This window comes from Diplotaxodon limnothrissa, linkage group LG11, assembly GCF_057381915.1.
Source record: "Diplotaxodon limnothrissa isolate DT_005_m linkage group LG11, D_limnothrissa_male_GT1.1, whole genome shotgun sequence".
Lineage (NCBI taxonomy): Eukaryota > Metazoa > Chordata > Actinopteri > Cichliformes > Cichlidae > Diplotaxodon > Diplotaxodon limnothrissa.
In genome coordinates this window covers 36,514,532-36,533,068 of record NC_140606.1, presented here as the reverse complement: position 1 = coordinate 36,533,068, position 18,537 = coordinate 36,514,532, and the positions used below count along the sequence as shown (strand labels likewise).

The 18,537-nt window shown below is 39.8% G+C and overlaps 1 protein-coding gene across 4 annotated transcripts in view; it reads left to right on the top strand.

The window, feature by feature from the left end:
* The first annotated feature begins 3,331 nt into the window (after positions 1–3,331).
* ntrk1 (neurotrophic tyrosine kinase, receptor, type 1) overlaps positions 3,332–18,537 on the top strand; it is a 48,772-nt gene continuing 33,566 nt past the window's right edge. For all 4 annotated transcript variants that reach the window (XM_085366688.1, XM_085366686.1, XM_085366685.1 and 1 more), the window contains exons 1-5: positions 3,332–3,528; positions 10,832–10,906; positions 11,955–12,026; positions 15,122–15,190; positions 16,695–16,843. In XM_085366688.1, coding sequence (XP_085222814.1) covers positions 3,332–3,528; positions 10,832–10,906; positions 11,955–12,026; positions 15,122–15,190; positions 16,695–16,843 — 562 coding nt within the window. The remainder of the gene's footprint in view (positions 3,529–10,831; positions 10,907–11,954; positions 12,027–15,121; positions 15,191–16,694; positions 16,844–18,537) is intronic.

The following is an 18,537-nucleotide window of genomic DNA, read 5'->3' as shown; positions in this document are numbered from 1 at the left end:
AGAGTGACCAAGAGAAATGGGGGTGGGGCACAGTGCATGGCCCACTGATGAAAATTGGCTGCACTCATCTAAAGAATATATGAGTGATGGACAGTAACGGGTCTCTGCAGCAGGTTAATGTTTGCAGCTGCAGGATAAATCACACCGTCAGTGAACTCGCCTATCAGCATGGTCTCACTTTGCTTTTTAGCTCATACCTCTTTCATGTAGAAGATGGTTTGAATATGTTGCAGTTTATGCAGAAAAACAGCAGAGGTTGTGAAATAAGTAACATAATGCAGATCTACGGTGTTGTCAGTGATGTTCTTTGACAGCTTTTGGTGGTGCAGAGGTTGGAATGGGTTTTATACTATTAGAGTCTTTACTATAAAATACTGTGAGACAACGGTTGTTGTGATTTGGAGCTCTATAAATAAAGCTCAATTAATCAGAAGTATCTGTAACCGATTGATTGAGTGGTTTACGGTACGTAGATATGGTGCAAAATATGAAATTGTAATTCTTTAGACCTGCAAATTGAAATTCTGCAAGGTATTCAAAGAAATTTGTCCCACACATCATTATCTATTACAGATTTGGTGATAATACTCCAGGACATCATTAGTCATGAAAGTTTATCCAGATTCAAGCAAAACATGTCAGAATAAAATTTGTGTTTCTGCTGCTTGTACTTAAGAAAAAATCGTATCTAACGGATGTGAGTCATCTGGAATTTCTAGTGAGTTGTTCCTCTTGTATACAAAGGTTCTGGTCTATAAATATTTGTAGAAGTCTTAATATATTTGATATATTATATCGAGCTTCCAGTGAGTCAAATGTCCTAAATTCCCCATTCTCAAAGAGGTCAAAGATTCTAACAATGCCAGTTCTTTGTCAAAGTGTAAACTTTGCAAGATTATCTGTCAGTGTTGTTATACGATAAAGAGGATGAATATTATAAATATTTTTGTTTCCTCCAGGCCCATAATGCATAAGTTATCACATGGTTGTTTTTCACAATGTGTGAGAGCTCTTTCAGGTTCCAAGGATGAGGGGCTACTCGGCTGAAAGCTCATGGTGGTCAGACGAGCAGATGGTATGATAGGAGTAACAGAGCAGGAGGCTCTCAGAAGGGAAGGAATGGTGATGTGCAGAAGAAAATTAAAAATGAGAAGCAGAATCTTAAAATGAATGCGTTATTTTACGATATTTTGGTGGTTCTAATGTTGTCATGTTTAGATTTACAAACAGCTCATGCTACAAACCCCGACGGTACCAAGCAGCAAGGCTGAATTCAGGCTGGTTCATTATTTCTTCCACTATTTAGGATAATTATTGCCAAATTACTTTCTACCTACATATTAGCCTGATTTCTTCAACACATTCAGTTAATGCTGCTAATTAGTGAGAATCATTTGTTAATGTCAGAACAATGTCATCGGCGTACAATAAAATGTTATTGTTTGTTACCCACTGTTATTTCTTGAATATCTGGATTTAGCCAATGCTAAGGCTCCTAATCAGCTGTGCCTCTTTTTATTTTGAAGGGAGCAGATAGCAGACACATATCTTCCCATTCAGTTCTACTGACTTTTTCAGCCTCAGTGGAAACAGCAGCACCTAACTTTTTATGGGTGCTGAGATAATGAATGATATAGAGTAGGCGTCTTTTGTTATGTTATAGGATTCAAGCCCTAATTAATCTTACCTCATCTTTTATTGAAGTTAGAACCTTCTCTCCCCTGAAAGCCAGTATCTTGGATAATACTTATACATATTGGCTCTGTACACTCATTCAGGGAGTCTGGAGTCCACAAATGGGTTGTTAAATACCTCTATCAGTAGGTTATAAATTTTCTCCTTGTTTCTCCGTGTTCTCCACGACATTTCCCCGGCTGAATTGCAGAGAATGGGTTATCCATTTCCAGCATGGAGATGGGGATACCAAGAGGCTTTGATAACTGTGATACACGAATGATCCACAAACCCACCTACACCCGTATCGATCTCTAGGCTCTACGATTTAGTGTATAGAATATTTTAAAGCTCTCATTAATTCAGGAATTATTGGCTTGTCTTTGTTTATTCTCAGTATAGCTGTTAATGAGGTGAAACTGGTTTAAACCTTCCTGGTTTAATAAGGGCTGCTTCTTATTTTGTTGTATAATAAGCTTCCTTTAATTCTAATTGGATTCTTTTATTTTACTTAATATTCTATTTCAGCTTCTTTGGCAGCACAGTCCTTTTTTTCCTGACTTGTATGCAACATAATCATGCCACTCATAGAGAGTAGCATTTTATTTAATTTTTTTATTGGGTTGTATGCAATTTGTGGGAAAAAGGACTCTCAAGTCTATAGTGAGCAATAGTTTTTGAAACATCTGATTAAACAGATGTTATGTCTTAATAAAGGCTGTACTATAACATTTGGCAGAATGTTCAGTGGCTACTAGTTTAGATGGACTCCATATAAATCAAGTTGATACTCATTTGTCAACATGAACTAGAAGTCACTTTTTTAAAATGACTGTGAGCTAATGATGTGGGGCTAACGACACTTTAAATGATCCATTGATGGAAAAACAAACTCTAAAGACCTACATTCCTCTGCTTTTGCTTCCTATTATTGAATCCTGTTGGGAGTTTTTGGAAAAACAGCTTACTGTAAATAGAACACGCGCCTCCACAGCTACTTAGTCATCACTGACCTCCTAAGTGTCAACAGTCATGAACCTGCCAGCAATTGGGACACAGTCACTCCCAGAGCGCTGTCACTCCCGGGGCATAGAGATCCATCACTGCAGCCGGATGTTGCTGCAGTGGGGAGAGCGTGAGTCCGCTGCTGTATACATCCAAGCACCCAAGAGCCCTGACTTCTTGGCTTGGCTGGCGGGACAGCAGACTTCTCACCCGGGAATGGGGGAGGAGGAGGAGGAGTAGGAGATGAGTTCACCACCGACCATATCCCCATCTCCTCTGCTCATTATCATCAACACACACCCTTCACCTCCACCCCTCCCTCTCCCCCTTTTCTGAGGTGTCTGGTGACTCTGGCCCGTGGTATATTGCTCCTCCCTTCATCGTGGAGGAGAGAAAAAGAGGCTGCAGCCCACTACTACCATGTCCCAAGGGCCCCTTTGCTTGCTTTGCCTGCCTGCCCCTCCTGCTGCTCAGTACAGCTGTGGCTCAGTACCAGACCCTGACCAGCTGGGATCTCAACCCTTCCAGAGTCAAGAGGAGGATTGTGTGAAAGCTCTTCAACACTCTTATTCACTCTGCATTAGCTGAATTACACTGACTCTAACTACAACTGCCAAGGCTACTGGTGGAGCTGAGGAAATCCTTTTTTGAGATGGCTATGGCACCTCGGGCCCTGGCACTTCTGCTGCCCCTGGTGCTCATCCTGCTGAGCCCGGCACCGACTCCCACCCTGGGCGGATGCCCATCGGCTTGCCGGTGCTCTTTTGCCATGCTGCAGTGCCTGGAACCCAATGGCATAACCAGCATCCCGCCGCTTGCTTTGCAAGAGAGCGAGAACGTGACAGAGATGTGAGTACGATGTGCACCTGCTCTGCATGTTCCTCTGAATGAGCATGAGTGTGTCAGATGTGCTCACATGCCTTGATGTTGGTTGTCAGCCAAGCTTGATTTTCTCAGTTTGTGTTCACCTTATGTTGTCACTAAAACTTGTTTCAGTGCCAGAGTTTTGGTTCTAATGGGGCAATTTTCCAAAGCCTTCACATCTGATGTGAATTCTCACATTAGGGCCACATTTGTAAATAATTTGTGGGCTTTTTTCAGTTTAAGAGAGTTTATATGTCTGCTCTGGGTGTTTAGCTCTACAGTCATAGCTAAGGTTGTGCATATGCGTGAGATGGAAGCAGAAGTAGCCCATAGACAGAGTTCAGTAAGACACATTGACTTTATTCTTCTTTTAATGCTAATGCGTTATAAGTTTCTGAAGTTTAAATGCACATGTACTTTAGTTTTTCATTATTTTCATATTAAAAAGTCAGATACAGCTTGTACTGTGGTAAAGTGGTCTGTCACAACGCTGGTGATGTCTGGTTGTGCCTCACAACATCTTCCATAATTTCTCATCTCCAGAGAATGATGTCATTGCTAGCCAAATTTAGGTTCCTCTTGAGGTAAAATAAAGCTTCTGCTATCTGAGATGCATTAGAATGTCAGTAATTTAGACACTTTGGCTATTGGCAATCAATATTGGATCTGGAGCTGACAGTAACTGCCACAGAGTGATGGAAACTGATGTCTTCCAGCCAGTCTGTGTCTGTGTCCCTCAAGATCTTCAGTGGATCTCCTCGCTCTACTTTTGGCAGTTTCAAAGTTTGACCTCTTTTTGCTGATGATATCTCAGGTTTGAGTGCAAAGTTTTCAGAATAATACAAATTTATCGCATCACATAAACTATGTGATGATTTCTTGTTAGTTATATTTAGGGGAAGGAAAAAGAAGTTGTAAAGGTGCATTATAAAGTTTAGGTGGAAAAAATATTTACTTGATGTGTCATAGTTAAAAACACATACTAGACTATACAAACCATGTGTAGAAAGTATTTCTTAATTTTTGTGGCTCTAATATAAATTCCATTCTTGAATGATTGTCTGACCCGCTAAGGTTGGTCTGACCGAGTACGTCTTCCTTTAGTGGGCTTCAGTATGTTGGTAAAATATGAAATGGAAGATGGCTGATCTGTTGATTTTTTATTTATTTATTTTTTGGTTAGTTAGTTCTTCACAACCAGACATCACGCTTTAAAAAAAATAATCACCCAGCTGATTGACAGGCAGGCCCTGGGGAATGTGCTTGAACAAAACTCATGAATAACTGAGATGAATTGAGATTTCTCAGTCTGCGACAGCATGTCTGCAGCAGATGACTGTTATTTAAAATTGGCTTTTTAAAACTTCGCACTGAAAAAGAAGTAGAAAACTGACCACCTGTGATTCAAAGAAAGCTGCTGTATTATTATGCAACCCGCCATCAGCTCCAACATGGAAAACTAAATGTCACTCTCCGCACCGCCACGCTGTTCTCTCTTTGTTCCAGTTCCCGGATCTGAGCAATTAGCACCTGTTAAGGAACTAAACTTCTGAAATGCTATTTCGTTGGAGAAAGTCAATCCACTGCCACTTTCTACTTCTATTCACCTATACTGCACTTCTTTTTTCCACTGTACTATAGCCCCTCTATCACACCAGGTGTTTCCTCGTATCTGCAGCTGAACATGCTTGGTAGGGCTCAGGTTGAGGCTTGACATTCTCTCTGAAATCAATAAGCGAGTGGGCTTCTGTTTAGCGTGGTGCTCTACATGGCAGCAAACAACAACACTTCTCTGTATTGGCGGTGCAAGGGAATACAGCCGATATGTGGAACAAACAAGGGGCCATTAACTGTGGAACACAGGCTGAAATTCATCATAAGCTGAGTTATAAATTCAATTTTGTGAATTGCCAGTCAGTGCCCCCACCCGGGAACAATAGATGATATACAACCCACTTGGCTCAATCCAATAAGTAAGGGCGATGGGTGATCCTGGGCCCACCTGCCCTGTAATCATATTATTGCTGTGTGGGTCAATCAGACATGAATAAAAAGGTTTGTGTGTTGCAGCTGACATACAGCGAACTGGGAAATTGAAACAACAGCACACGCTGAAAGTGACCATCATTAATTAGAAATTAGCACAGGTATGTTTATGGCACAGGTCCAGTCTTCTCTTTCTTTCTTTCTTATTCATTTTTTGATTGCATAACCTCCACTTTTGCTACAAAATGACACATTTTTCAAATCTGTGAATCATAAGCTGTAGCATAACCATAAATTATCGAGAGCTGACCTTTCTATTTGGTGTTTGCATGCTCATCTTTTGCCTTTGTGGGTCTTTTCGGGTTCTCCTGTTTCTTCCCACAATCCATCGATGCATGTTAGGTTAGCTGGTGATTCTAGATTGACTTTTTCTGTGGATTTGACAGTTAGGGAAGGCTGGTGACCTGTCCAGGGTTATCAAAAGGTGACTGTAGTTACTGTGACGTCACCTATTGGTTTCTGGCATCCCATTATGAAGCCTGGAGATGAGCATTTCCTTTCATTTTGAAACATAGTATCACCAAGATTTACTAAGTAGACTTCTATGTTTTATTTAGAGTGACCGGAAATGAGTGACTGGGCCAAAAAACTTATCAGGAAAGTGTTTACCGGTGTGAAGTCAGACTTTTATTGGACCAAAGTTTTATTGTCGTTTCAGATAAAATGCACATTTAAGGCACTTTAATTTTTCCAACAGAGAAGCTAATCCAACCCCAACAAATAAATTCAACATCAAACCTTTATTAAGAAAACTGGAGTGGAGCAGAAACCAAATTGTGGAGTCTAGAAACCCCCGTGCCTACATCCATCTTTTATATACCGTCTATGGCAGCAGTCCCCTTTTATTCGCCACGGACCAGTTCAATGTTAGACAATATTTTCACAGACCGGCCTTTAGGTGTCGCAGATAAATACAACAAAATAAAATGATATGACCAAGACAAAACCTGTGGTATTTTTAAAATATAATAATAAATGAGAATTCACAGTGTAATTGTGTAACTTTATTAGCAGCGTCCTCCTGAGATGCACCAACAACGTTGAGAGTAACATCCTCCTCTCTGCCCCTTAATGCTCTCTGGTTGCTATGGTAATGCCTAGATATTTTTTTCAAAATAACAAAAACAACTACAACACGGGAAAAGACCCAGGGAAACCGAGTTAACGATAAAAACCCTGAAAACCACAAATTTCACACCCAAGCCCCAACTCTCACAGCCCGGTACCGAACGACTCACGGACCAGTACCAGTCCATGGCCCGGGGGTTGGGGACTGCTGGTCTATGTCACAGCTAATGTCATTTCAGCAGAAAAGTTAATTAAGCAAAAATGTAAATGTTGTTTGATGTTTAGAGCAGTGATATCCGATATCCTTGCTCTCAGGGATTGCTTGTAGATAATCTGTCCTCTTAGCTTAAACTTTGGCTATCGTCAGCGTGAGCATCCATCACAAGGATGCATGACAGAAAGTAAAGAAAAGCATTATAGGTCCCCTTCAAGCAAACAGCATTCATCAGCTTTTGAATCATATGTAGGATCTCACCTTCAGGGTCGTTCTACACGTCCTCACATAGCCCTTTCAGCTCATGTCACAGGTTTTGTTGGAGGAAAATGGTTTGTTAGTTAGCACGAAGCTTTTCTCAAAATATCGTTTCCCATTTTAGGTAAAGGTTGTATTTGTGAATCTTTTTTTTAGCGGCTTGGATTGAAATTTCAACAGCTGAACTCTTCTGAATAATTTGCAGCTACGTAATCATTGCTGAATGTTTTTAGTAATTGCATTAATCAAAAATACTCTTTTACCTCAGTGAAAAATATTTTATTTTGAAAACATGATATTTTCAGTGTTTTTATTCTTTGTAAGTATTGCTTTTTTATTGCCTAAAATGTGTTGGAGAAAAAAAGATCACACTGATGATTTAGAATTCAAAAACTCACTAAAACTTATCAAATATGGCACACTAGGCATTAAGGGGTTAAGATATTTGATTATCATTCAGTGGCATTGTTTCATAGGTACATAACCACTCAAATGTTTGATCAGAAAGGCCATAACTGACTGTCATTAATCCAACTAGTGATCATAGATATTTATTTTCTATTTAGATATACAACAGGTTTATCTAATGCAACTTCATCGTATCAAAATACTAATTGATCACTGAAAGAAAACATTTTCTGGTTGTGTTAGCACAGCCTAAAAGTCCTGTGCTGATTAAGGAAGCAGTTTGGCTAGTCGAGCCTCTGGAGCTTTTTGTGGGTTTTATGAGAAATTACTTTCTTTTGAAATTTGTCAGAGTATTCCTGGTCTAAGAAATGAAGGCTATTCCATGTGGAAAATTGTCCCCGAAAATGGAAGATTTCATAAAACAGTGTGTACTACTCCCATCAGAGAGCAGGGCAAACCGGCTCTAAACAGAATAGAAAGAGAAGTAAGAGGCCACAGTGCACCGCTGAGCAAGAGCACATCAGAGTCTGAGAAACAGATGCCTCATAGGTCTTCAACTGGCAGCTTCATTACTCTCAAAACATCAGTCTCAACAGTGAAGGGCCAACTCCAGGATATTGGCTTCTAGGCAGAAAAAGGTACATGTGAGATTAAAGACTAAAGAGAACAGATAGAAATGGGCAAAAAACACAGGCAGTGGGCAGATGATGATGATGGGGAAGGGTGTTATGGACAGATTCTAATGTTTAAAGATGTTCCCACTAATGACACAGAACATGATATTTTGGGGGGTGTTGGTGGTGGTAAAGTGGGAGATTTGTACAGGATAAATCACTTCATTGTACAAGACCGTGCAATATCTTATGGATGTTAATTGGTTTGAGCCAACAGGACAGTGGCACAAAGCACAGCTCCAAACTATGCAAGAGCTATTTAGAGAAGAAGCGGTCAGCTGGTATTGTCTTCAATGGAGTGTTCAGCACAGTAATCATATCTTGACTATGTGCTCATCAGACCAACTAAACCAATTATAGCCTCAACAGGAACCATGGGGTGAAAAATGGATCCAATGCACAAGTGGCAAAAACAGCAGTTATTCAAGTTGTCAAAAGCAAGTCAGTTCCCTTAGAGCTCAGCATTAAAAAGCATCAACGCCAGCAACAACTCGCAAGTCGTCGAAGAATGCACATTTTTCCTCGAGACCGGTGGTAGCCAGTTGGTCACTGACTGGCTTCCATGCTGGTGTGACTGGTGTCTAAAGTAAACCTCTGGCTTTGAATAACCAACATGGCGGGTGCCAAAATGCTAAAATTGAAACTTCGAAATGCAGAGGTGAGGCGAGTTTTGCAAAAGCAATGTTGTTTACTGGTGTTATTGCTCTCAGTATTCTGTTACTGTTATTTTTCATAGTGACAGTTTGTTTTTTACATTTCTGCATATTGTTTCATCTATGTACGATAGAAGTGCGTTAATACTGCAGAGAACCCATCTTTCTTATTATTTGTAACAAAAAACTTGTGGTTGTTTAAACATTCCCTTTCTATTTTTCATATTCTTCTCTATTGTGCTTGCCTCAAGGCAGTCTCCAGAAAAGGGCATTATTTTTATATTTTCTATTGATTCTGGCCATTTGGTTCATTTTACACTTTCTGAAGGATACTATAATGCATTCAACAAAGGGCTAAAAACACTCACATAAATAAAATCCTTCAATTTTTGTATCTACACATCTTTTTAAAAGCCCATTAAGTAAGTGTCCTCCTGAGCAAAATGAGCAACATTTATATGGAGCCTAGCAGGGACTGGAGAGTTGGAGAAGGGCACAGAATGAGGTGGACAGATCTCCAGTGAGATCCTTGGAAGGTCTAAACGGGCCATCTATTCAGATATCTCCTGAAAAGAGCTGGCTGTCCTTCCATCGAGTGCTACATCGATCTGCGGCTCACTAGTTATTCTGAGGTAGGCTCTGTCTGGAAAAGTGGAAAGTGACTCATTGAGAAGAATTTCCCGTTCGCCTGGCACATCTTAGGGCATTATTTTTCCCCCCACATGAGTGGCACATTCGCTTTTATTAGGCTTTGCCATTTGTGCGTCCCTGGACTTCTTGCCAGGGTTTGTCATCTGCTCTTAGTCTGTTTTGTGGGTGTTCAAGTTCCAGGGTTGCATGTCCCAAACTGTTGTTACTGATGCTTTTTGATATAACCTTCATTAAAAAAAAACCTTAATTATATTACACTGGACCTTTGTGCACATCTGAAACAACAACAATCGCTTTCCACTCCGATTAAGACAACTTTATTTTCTGTGCTCAAAGTCAGAGTGCGCGCCTGAGGTGACCATACTAAGAATATCTGCTCTCACTGAAAGTTTGAGCTTTTGGTTGATATGAGCTGATCTCATCACTTGAAATTTAGTTTGATCTTTGTAACAGCATACATATGAGAGAACATTAAAGTATAATTGTTGCCTTTTAACTAAGAAGCTGGTATTTGTATAACGTTGACATACTGCAGGTCAGTTTGCTAAGAGTGCAGAAAAAGTGTTTTAGCTTTTGCTCATGTGTGACTTCCAATCTTTTGACCGGATAGTATATTTTCATATCTGTTTAAGATAACTCTCATGTGAGGTAGATCTGATACATGTCTGACATACTGACCCGAGTGAAGAACCACTGGGATGAAACTGGTTTCCATGATGCTGTTCACGTCACATCAAGTAGCTGCCATTGCTCTTCAAAAGGCCATAGTTACAAAGGTGGCTGGGATCCTCTTCCTCAGTGTCATGATGCTGACTTCAGTGGCTTCCAGGTTTATTTCTGGACAATGTTTCGTGTGATGTTTTTGTTACTGTTGTTTTGATTGTTCAGTTGCTGCAATCTTATATTGACTATGCATAAAATAATTGTTACCAATCAGAGGATAAAATCAAATCTGAAATATAAATCCTGCTTTAGCTTCTTTTTGTTTAATTTAGAAACTTTATGTCTTTTCATCGTGTTTCTTGGGGGTTTGAGTACAAAGCACCTGTTTTTTTAAATGTAGTTATTTCTCCTTGTTGCTGTTATTCCTGCATCTTTCCACTGTTGGAATTCCCCCAAAGAAAACGACTTCTTTTCTGGTCTGAATCAAGTTCAATCAATCCTTTTATTAGTCTTTTTTTCTTTTGCATATTTCCTATTCAGTATGAGCTTACAGTATATGAATGTCTACATAACAAAAGACTGAAGGTCACAACACAATACCTTCATCTAACTCTCTCTCCATCACTTTCTGTCGTCCTTTCTTTGTTAACTAGTTACATAGAAAACCAAGCCAGCCTGGAGAACATAACAGAAGTCGACCTTATCTTCTACAGAGAGCTGAAAAACCTGTAAGTCATTCTTTTCTCTCAACTTATTTTGAGTTTGTCAACCTATACAACTGACTGATCTGTCCTCTTATCATTGTTGTGTGTGTCAAGTTTTCTATTCTCACACTATACTTCAGTCAGAAAACTGATGTTTGAAATGATTTTCCTACAGCAGGAGAATAGAGGTAGACTGGAGTCTAGGCTCTGAGCACATTACTTCCCGCAGATATGATTATCTTGCTCAAAGCCTACAGGTGGATGCTTAGGCAGAGGAGGGGTTGAACCAAAAGGGAGTGATGAAGGGCAGCAACACTCACATATCAGAGGGATAGATGGGACATTTTTAGTTTAAATAGACTCACAAAAGCAGGATTGGTTTATTACCCCTGAAGAAAGTGAGGCATGTGCCTGAACTAGTTTGCAGGATTTGCTCCATTTAGTGTTTACTCTATTACGAGACAGAAAGAAAGCTCAAAGCTAAGATAAAACAGTCAAAGCTTATTTTTGGGAACAAAATTAAGCTCCAGCCTCAAAAGTATGTTCGCATACTTCCCAGACTGTGTATCTGAAAGTGAAATGATCTTCTTACTTCTGAGTTTGTGCAGAAATAGACAAACGTTGAGGTTGTGTGGTGATGCAGTGGTTAGCAAGAAGGTCATAGGTTTGAATCCGCTGGCTGACTGAGACCTCTATGAGGATTTTTGCATGCCTGCATGGGTACTCTCCTGATACTCAAAGGACTATGATGTTGCATGCATGACATGTTTGCTAGTTTAACTGGTGATTCTAAATTGGCTGCAGGCGTGAATGTGATGGGCTGCTCCAATGTTTACCCCACCTCTCAACAAATGATAGTTGGGATCGGCTCCAGCACCACCATGCCACTCTAAATTGAATAAATGGTTAAGAATGAAAGGATGAACTAAAAGTCAGATACACTGTGTTCAAAATGATTAAACGACAAGGATTAAAGTTGTTTTCTTTCCAACAAAGAAAAACTTGATTATATTCCAAGTGTTTTTTTGCTTCTTGATTTTTCATGTTCATTGTGCTTTATCATCCTCTGCAGCACGGTCACATTTTGCAAGCTGAGGTTCATCTCTGCCTACGCCTTCCAAAACAACCTCAAGCTTCAGTATGTGTAAGTGTCCTTGTTGATACCGAAGGATTGTGTTCCCCGTGTCGTGTTTTGACCTGTGGGCCGGTCATCCTGTTTGTCGCTGTCAGTCAGCCGGCTCTTTGCACATGTCACATGAGATTCAGACAGCTGTGTCCTCCAATCTGGAAAATCATTTTGGATGCACATTAAACCATGAATGACTTTTTTTTTTGCATTTTATTAAATACATATTAGTTTATACTTTCATGGCTGATTATATTATATGGTACTTTTAATTCAGTTGTCTGCCTGTGCAAAACACAATTAATATATAGCTTCAGCTTTCCATATTATGTGGATTTATGATCATTGATTAGCAAGAAATTGAATATTACATGGATCAATAGTGAAAATGGTTCATAGCTGCAGTCCTAAAGTCAGTTATTACTGATAAAATATCTGCAATTATAAAATTTGATCCAGTTATAACCACCAAAAAGCTAATTAGCAAGAAGCCTCATTGTTAATTACAGCCTCTACATTGTGTTGCATGAAATTATTTTTTCAGTCTTTATTTTTCCAAACATTGTAGCTTCACGGTCCATTCCCAGCAATAAATAATACCAGGAAGCCTTATCGACCGAAACCATCAAATCTGTCTATTCATCAGCCAGCGACCCTTATCGCCACCATCTTGTCCTCATCATTTTACTGAGCGTGTGCAACATGTCCAGTGTTGTTTATCTGAAAGACAGCCGGGTTTCGAGGACCATAGATGGAGGGGTGGTGGTGGTGGTGGTGGTGAGGCAGGCAGGGTGAGCTCAAGAAATTGGAGAAGACATCCACCAGTCACCTTTTACTCGCTCACTTTGGCGGATTATCGACAACTGATGCATAATAAATACACTCCACTAAGGGTCCATTATCACTTAATCAATATTTCACTGTGGAGGGAGAGGGCGGCTGGGTTTGGGTGGAGTGTAGGGCTTTCTGTGTGACAGATGTGTTTCTGAGATTAAGGCTGACTGATTGCAGCCAAACTAAGCACTGAGCAGGGAAGCTCAGTCGACTCCAACCCCTCTTTTCTCTCTTCCTGCTCTCATTGTTGTACGAACAGCAAAAATGCATTTTGTAAAAAATGCTCATATAAATTGCAAAAAGAGAAAAAGAGAAACGAGCTGCTGTTCGTGCCTCTGCTCTGCCCCTGTGGACCGGGGGAAGAATCGAGTCTGGTAATGGATAAGCCCCAATGGCTAACCCATCTGACATGAACTTTTGGGGGCAAGGAAAACAAATAATTGAACCCTTGGTCCTGTCAGAGTGATTATGTATTGGTTTCCATTTGGACGCTCCCCAGTGTGGCTTTCTGTCATCTTCAGAGGGAGGTTTATTTACAGGCTGATTCCTGGGAAGTCTGAGGATCATTTGTGGTGATATTCAAGTGGCCTGAGAGGATTGACTAAAGGATATGTAGCATTCGATTACAGTGTTATTATTGTAAGTCGGCATATACGGTATGATTTGATTCATCACCATATTTGAAATGTTTTGAAATCTTAACGAGGAAACAGAATAAGGAGTGTGTTTGGGTTGGTAGGTAAAATGAAAAAGACTCCCGTTCCTACATTTGAGGTCTGGCGTATTGAAATTTGAGCTAAATTGTAGTGGTAATAGTAGATATTGATGATGCTGTAGACAGCTAACACCAATGTGATGTCTCCGTGGCGTGAGGCACAATGATGTGTGCCCCATGCAAAGATGTTCATGATGATATTGCTGATGTACTGAAGTTAAATTGGCCTTCTTATACTTTTATTTTACATCAAACACATGTACACATAAGGCTTTAGACTGCTCTGAATGCTTGATTTGACACTGTTGTGTTTGTTCTTGGCTCCGTCTGATGTCAGTAAGAGCAGATATTCTAAATATAGAAATCTCAGCCACACAGCAGGGGTGCAGCCAGTCAGAAAGTTAGCTTAAAGGGAGGATAGCCCCAAGGGAATAGGACAGGCTTGTTAAAGACAGCTGTCGAATGGAAAGGCTGCACTGGATGAAAAAAGGAAGGATCAGAGCAAAATATGTCCCATTTAAAAAGAGAGATTATGTCATTGTAATCTTTATTTTCTTAATCATCTTAATTTAGCATGTTAACAATATTAGCATGTTCACTGTTACAGCTAAGGCTGGTAGGGATGCAAGTAATTTTGTGTTTGTTTAAAACAAATTGTAACCTATTAAAACTTTCTCAAAACACAGTTGACCTTCTAAATGATCAGAAACGCAGAATTGATGACATTTAAAGGAGCATAAATGTCTGCTCCAAATTTAGCAGCAGTTCATCCAGATGTTTAAGAGACGTGAGACATACAAGTTAAGATAAAGAAAGAGTCTGTGACTCATTCTCATTGACTCATTCGCTGCCTTTGCTACAGCCGTTTGGCCAGTAAAAACCCAGATGTCTCGGCGGTTTTCATAGACATTTTTCAGACATTTCTTCGATACATGTGAAACTTTTTTTCTCGATATGTATTTCTTTAGCGTATTTGACTCCAAAGAATTACTGCTGGGCCCTGTCCCTCGCCCCAGAAGTGTTTGCGAACTGAACTAATCACCTAATGTACTGAACTCTAAGCAAACACTGAGAGATGTGCCGGGGGTGCTTGTGAATGTGGCTTCTCGGCTGGTGTGAAATACGTGCCAAGGTAATTGATCAGGACCCATTTGGATGCATTAACGTTTTCCACTGAGTGTAATTCAAGGCAGGTACACATTGTTCTGAAAGCGAGCAATCAAATCACAGCGTGACTCAACTGCAGAACAGGACCAGATTACTACAAAGAAAAATAACATATTTACTCGAATCTTTCCTTTATTTCGACTCGTAATAGCTTTGTTTTGGTTTGGTTTGTTTTTGGAACCGCGCTCCTTCACAAAGCAACATTTGAACAGACAGCACAATAAGACAACTATTGTCTGTCTGTGCTGCTGGAAAGGTAAAATCCAGACACAGCAAAGATGTCACATGTAAAAGCTTAAGGTTAAATGATATAATGGCTGCATATCAATGGAAAATGCAACAAAGGAGAATTAAGAAGTGTTCACAATGTCACCTGTCTTCTCTTTTTGTTTGACAGAAACTTGGCATCAAACTCTCTGGAGCACATCAGCTGGAAGGTGTTTCATTTTCTGCCTCTGCTTAACCTGTGAGTCTATTTAGAATTTGGAGTAAGAATACTCTCTGTCATCTAAACCATTTTAAATTTGTGTTAGCTAGCGTGGTAATAAAAATGTAATAATTTTCAAAGGTACAACTTGGGTAAGCAACTGTTCTGCAGCAGCAGACCGCATTAAAAAATATGGCCATTAGTGCCAACACATGACAGAGCTTTGTGGTTACCCTCATAGTTGACCTCAGCTCTCCATCCACACAGTGTGCATACAGTCAGTTGGTCACATTACCTTCACAGAATTGCTCTACAAGCTTTAAGTTACCCAAGTTGAATTTTCTGGATAAAAATAGAGTGCATTTGGAAGAAAACTTGACTGCACCAGGCGCAAGAACCTGCAGCTGGATGGCTTTGAAAGTGTGACAATTGCAGAGACAGAGAAGGAGAGCACAATCTTTGGAGTTTTGATTATACTTTGCACCAGAAACTCATATTTCAGAAGTCAGAATGTGTGTTTTATCCAGCCTTCGTATATCTGTTTTCCACTGACTGAGTGCTGGAGCTGATGCAGGGGCTGTTCTACGCTGGTTCCTCTTCAACACCAGCCTGCAATTGGAAACATTTTTCCAATTGCAGGCTGTTGATTCTGTTCATCTGGACGTAGAGTTTTCAGTGGGTTAAACGTTTCATAACTAATCCAAGTGACTTCTTCACATCATGTTTGCATCAAGACAATTTCATTTTGTCTCATTAGTTTAAATTCATTTAGTTTCTAGACTAGATATTCTTATTTCACTTAGTTTTTATAATTTGAAAATAGTTTTAGTTTAGTTTTTATTTAGTTTCAGTGTTAGTTTTAGCCCTTTAAATTATTATTTCTTATTTTTGGAGGGCATACAGGTGTAAAATGAGTTCATTTGTGGATTTCACCCACTTTACTTAAAGTTGGGCTGCAAGTGAGCTGGTCACTCCTGAACTAGCAACTGCCCAGTATAATATGGTCATGTGACCAGCATGTCAGGCCACAGTGACCTCATGGCCCAGTGCTGTTCCTGCTGTTTCTGTTTCTGATGAGAACTTTGGTCAGTTATACTTTTGCTGTTAGCTTTTTCTAGCCCAAGGACAGAGGTGTTATTCAGCATGAAACTAAACTAACCTGGGAAACAGTCTTTGTGCTACATCTATAACTACACGTCCTTAATTGTTGATTCAATTCAGAGGTGAACATATTTAGATATTGTAAAGTTAACTGCTTCTTTTCTGAGTTGATTGTCCTCTTTCAGCATGTAGTTTGTAAGGTTCCTGAAAGTATAGAAGCTTGTCTGTACGGTTATTTTCTAATTAAAGATAATTCTTCAAGGATTTATATCAATTATTTTATACATTCCTTGTCATGCACTTGTATTAGAAGCTTTCAAATGAAACACTTGGAGGGTATTTGTATATAACAGTGAGTTAAAACTGTTTGCATGAGGACTGAACGTGTTTTTGATTCATGTCTAATAATTTCAAGTCATTGTTTGTTGGTTTCTCTTTTCAGCGTTTTGAGAGACAACCCTCTCATTTGCTCATGTGAGCTCTACTGGCTGAAGCAGTGGCAAGAACGCGGTGACCTGGATAACCAAATGTTGTCTTGCTTGTCCGATGGCGAGAAAATGTCCCTTTTCAATTTGATGATAGAAAACTGCAGTGAGTATGCGTTTCATTGTTTCTTGTTGAGAAAGCTGTAAAAGGTTTGACACCAGTCAGCTGTTATGATTTAACACAAGCCAACAGGTTTTATGACATTACCAGTAGTTTATTGGCAAGTCATGCTACACGTGTGCTGGTTGCACACGTGAGATCTGGTCAAAGGTTTGGGTTTTTGTTTTTAAAAAAAATAATGTTCTCACCTCATGCGCAGTTAAACCCTGTTTGCCAAAGCGAACCTCAGGCTTCAGATTGTTGTAAATGTTCGATTTTCAATATTTTTCTCCGTCCTTCTGCCTGAGCTCACACGACTCAGCACTGATTTCCTTGTATGCTCTGGCTCTGCCATAGATTTTAAATAAAAGATGGACTTAGCCACAGTGATGTCACCCAGTGGCTTCTAAACTCTGCATTTTGAAGCATCCACTTAACTTTATGGCCGTCACAAGTCACCATATTTGCACAAGAGGATGAAGTTATATAGACTTTATGAGCACATTGCACAGCTACACAGTCCTGCTAAGTAACAGTAACTATTAAGACTTATTTCAATAAAGCTGAAACACAAGCTTAAAAAATCAGACTCGCTGCCATAAAAACAAGGAGATGCTTGCATGTATTTATGTTTTATATCCTTTTTAAAAAGCTACTTTTATTCCTTCCCAGTTGGGAGGTTGGGAGTCACCTTACTACCATGACAAATATAGACCCTTAATCCTAATCTTATTGGATAGTCTGTACATCACTATTACCAGTCACTATTCATTGGTAATTACATAAATAAGTAGAGCATAAGACTGCCTGTGAGAATCAGAGCACTCAGGCTGATAAAGGTAAGCCTCTACTTAGTCAAATGGGTCAGTTATTAAAAATGTAGACTTAAATAACTGTTTGTGGTTTGCCTAAAAATCTTTATTAGTGCTATGATTTGGGGTTTCTAACTATGGGAGTCTATAGTGATCGTCTAGATCAGGGGTGTCAAACTCAAATACACAGTGGGCCAAAATTCAAAACTGGAACAAAGTCGCAGGCTAACGTTAATATTTATTGTAATATATTTATTCCTCCAGATATAAGAATGAATCTTTTCTTATGGACTCAAACACGTTTTGCTGAAAAACTGAATATCGAACAAGCAAAACTTAATACTAAACAATATATATATTAGCTGTATAATACCAGTAGGCCAGCTCTAATAGTAATTTGGTATGGCTTCGCGGGCCAAATGTAATTAGTCTGCGGGCCAAATTTGGCCCGCGGGCCAGAGTTTGACACCTATGGTCTAGATTTTGGAGCCAGTCTCAAGTGGCCACTCGAGGAACTGCACTTCTTGGCACTTGAGCCCCAAATTTTGCTTCTTGTGCTGTGTGTGAGATGAGGAGGAAGCCAGGCGAGGAGCAGCCAGTCAGAAGAAATTGGACTTTTTATGAGGTTGAACACCAGTCGAGATGTGCTGTATGTGAGAGCCAACAGAGTAAGATCACACATAAAACAGTCTTTAACTGCACGCTTACTAGTAAAAGTGTACTGTCTCATTGTGCCAGTATAATAGGGTAGCCTTTTAGAGCGAGTAAGAAGCACCTTTGCCTAATCCAGTATTTCTGAGAAGTGAGAATGTTTCTTAGAGAGCGTCTCTCCTGTGGACTACATGTGAGAAAGGTCAACTCTTCTCCAACCTGATTCTTCAGAAATTC